We start from the raw sequence: 3,537 nt of genomic DNA, 5'->3' as shown, positions 1-3,537 counted from the left end.
TTAATTGAGAGAGATGTGGGATAGAAAATATAGCATTTAAAAATGACGCTCCATTGATTCGAGAAATCATACAGGTTTCATACTTTTACAGAGAGTGAAGTAGGCTCATGGCTCATTTTGTTGCCGAGTTTACGAAGATGCCAAAGTACTTAACGACCATGTATGGTGAAAAATAGAGAGTCTTTGTTTTAATAGTAGTTTATGAATTTTAATARTAATTTATGAATTTTTATGAAGCACATCACATAGTTTGAATTCCTAAAAATTATTTTTCTTCTCTCCCATGAGCTAATACTTAGTCCAGTGGTCACATGAGATGCGTGTAGATTAGGTTTAGCGGATTAAAGTTCCGCACTCCACCTATTACTTCTCCTTGCTAGAAAAAAAAACAGAAAAAAACCTAAAAATAAGGCGAAGTAAAAATATTCATTGAGTTACATACGATGCTGTTTCGACGGTTTCGTTGGATCATAGAGAAAGGAAATGTTAGATCAGCAGCGTTCGCTAGACACGCAAAGATTTAGTTAGAGTCATGCGGGTACTCATTGCAACCAGACAAATTTTTGGTATGTCGGGGTCAATAGGTAAGATTTTAACTTGCAATGGCCAGAACGACGTTGCGCAAGAGCCACACTAGATCCTCTAGTCAACTCGAGCTCTTTGCCTGCAATGAGTGGTTCATAATAAATCAAAGGGCGCCATTTACTGGTAGGGAGGTGAATTCGGTATTKKCATCACTGTAAATGGTGGTCTGTCTGGCATATTTTTCAATGTCGTGGAGGTAAACAAGTAATTCCTTGATCCTCCAGATTTTCTACTAGCGTTGAGTAATTGACTGTGTCAAAAGCTTTTGACAAGYCCAATGCTGTTTGAATCATCCTCACGGATAGGGGTTTTTGATTTAGGCGACGAACTATCTATAGTGTACTATTCRCAATACCATCACTCATGTTGAGCCCAAGCATTCACGCTTGGATAATATAAATACAACTTGTGCAAGAATTGAAGCCGCACGACCCTCCCAAGCGACATTACTTCGCTATATGGGCACTTGAAAAGTTCCAAAAAGATCCGACGTTTTCGAGTCAAATTTTGTTCAATGATGAAGCCAATTTTTGAGTCAATGAGTAGGTAAGGTAACCAAAAAAAATTGCAACATTTAGGACGAAGAGCCTGAAGAGATTCAAGAGCTGCCATTTCATCCAGAAAAAACAACGGTTTGGTGTGTTTTGTGGAAGTGTGGAATTATCGGTCATTTTCTTCAAAAATTATACCGAAGAGAACATAGCCGTCAACGGCGACCGTTATTGCGCCATAATAACCGACTATTTGATGACTGAGATTGAAGCTCATGACTTTGGCGACATGTGGTTTCAACAAGACGACGCCACTTCCCACACATCTTAGCAATCAATATATTTATTGAAAGAATATTTCAGTGATAATTTCACGTTTTGGGCSGATCGATTGGTCACCAAGATCGTGGATATCACACAGWTCGACTTTTTCCTGTGGSTATATGTAAAKTCAAAAGTCTATACGAACAATMCCGCTTCAATTCAAGCCTTGGAGCAAAACATCACGCGTACCATTCGCCTGTTACCAGTTGAAGTGCCTAAATGCGTCATCGAAAGTTGGACTCAAAGAATGGATCATCTGCGAAGGAGCCGCGGACAATATATGAACAGATAATCTTCAAAAAAATAAATGAAAAAGAACYTCTTTCGAATGATAAAAAACATTCTCCAATAAATTTTAAGTTTCTGTGATTTTTCTTCAAAAAAGTAGGGAACATCGAAATGAATGAGCTTATAGATTTTGTATGAATTTTATTTTCAAAATGAATTCTTTCGGATTTTTTTCGCAACTGGATTTTTTTTGCTTTTCATATAAATTTTTTTCGATTTCAGATCCTAACTAAAATCAGCAATGGAAATGAAAGTGCTAGCACATCGAACTCTAGGCAAAATACTTTAGAATCTTTAAATAACAAATCAAAGCAATCTAATAAGACAAGAAAATCGCCGATAACATACGGCAGACAACAAACAACAGTCAAGTGCCACAAATCAAGTGAAAAACAACAAGGCCCTTTTTACATAAGGTGAGTAAATAAAAAAAAATCGATTATTTCATATTTTCTTAGCGTTTATCAAAAACGAATTATCTATTTCAAAATGTTTGTTTACGAGTAATTTCTCATATCTTAGTTACAAGAAATTGTAAAGTAAAATAAAGCCTTTCGTTATCACAAAAATCTCACTTAGCAACTAGTAAATTAAAATTATTAAAATAATAATAAAAATGTGAAAAAAAAAAATTAAGCACAAAAATGCCCTCAACATGGCTGAGCACCACTTGAGATTTGTTTACAAAACTAAAACACTAAATTGGAASCGCGTTAATACAACAGCTACGTGTTGTCAATACGAGTTCATCAGAAGTACCTCAGCCGCTACAAACGAGTATCACAAATATCTAAAGCTCCGGTCACAGTAATTCCAAAGTAATAGCCAACACAGTTGTTAAGCGTCTACTAGAGACACACACTTCAGCTTAGGCTTGTGCCCAACGATCGCCGTTATGWTGGSGATACTGCATGTGTGGATATTGTGCATTGCTGTAGCAATAGCTGGGCTGCAGCAGATCCTCATCGGCGGCTACAGGTGTGAAACTGCTCAACACCGGCTGCAAATTGGTGGTCCAGAAGAATGTGCCCGCTTCGGTGCGTGCAAAACGTACGGGCACATAGACATCATGCTCCGCCTGTGAATCCTCCGCTTCTTGTACGAGTTCGGCCARCTTCTCATTGGCTGAATTGTCTTCGATCTCTTCGTAGTAATGTTGTTCTTCCATTTGTGCATTGCGCAGATTCTCTAGTGATTCCAAAGATTCCAATGAGTACCATAAACGTTGATGTTGCTGATATGGATATTGTTGCTGCTGTTGCAGTTGTTGCGGTGCTTGCAAACGCTGTTGTTGGTGGTGGCGTTGCAATTTCTCTTGCTTTTGTTGTTGTTTATTGCGGAAGAATGTCTGCAAGACACGCTTAATGCTATAGCTCGACTTTTGATTGGCGTTATTTTGCTGCGCTGCTAATTGTTGGTGTTGTTGACACATTTTCGAAAAATTTTCTGCGTTGTTCGCTAGTTCTCTTTAATGTTAAATGCGTGTGGCACGTTGAACGTACGAATTCAGAATGATTTCTACACGCTACGCAACGATCTTTTATAGCACCGTATTGGCGCTCACCAAGTGGCAACCGCAACAACAATGCGCCACGCACAGTGAATTTGTACTTCTGTACATTTCCTTCAGGAAAGGGAGTAGTACAGTCAAAGAAACAAAACACAAAAAAAAAAAACTCTAACCGAAGAGCGGGAGAAATACGAGAACACGTGCACCAAACCCATGTGCTCGCTGCTCAGCCGAGCGCAAGTGTTGAGCATGCGTGCCTGTACATTGCGGATATGCACTTCGCTTGAGCTCGGCGCACACACGCTCCAGCGTCGAAGTGTTGCACTAACCAAAAAACAA

The 3,537-nt window shown here is 39.0% G+C and overlaps 1 protein-coding gene across 1 annotated transcript; it reads right to left on the bottom strand.

The window, feature by feature from the left end:
• Positions 1-2,130: 2,130 nt before the first annotated feature.
• Positions 2,131-3,185, bottom strand: LOC108978647 (enhancer of split malpha protein). Its single transcript, XM_018949024.1, has one exon. It carries the CDS (start codon positions 3,118-3,120, stop codon positions 2,557-2,559), a length of 564 nt encoding a protein of 187 aa, XP_018804569.1. The 5' UTR covers positions 3,121-3,185; the 3' UTR covers positions 2,131-2,556.
• Positions 3,186-3,537: the final 352 nt, after the last annotated feature.

This window comes from Bactrocera latifrons, unplaced genomic scaffold (assembly GCF_001853355.1).
Source record: "Bactrocera latifrons isolate USDA-ARS-PBARC rearing strain unplaced genomic scaffold, ASM185335v1 scaffold_125, whole genome shotgun sequence".
In the NCBI taxonomy this organism is placed as follows: domain Eukaryota; kingdom Metazoa; phylum Arthropoda; class Insecta; order Diptera; family Tephritidae; genus Bactrocera; species Bactrocera latifrons.
Note: the sequence above shows the minus strand (reverse complement) of the source record. Positions and strands in the feature narration are given on the sequence as shown.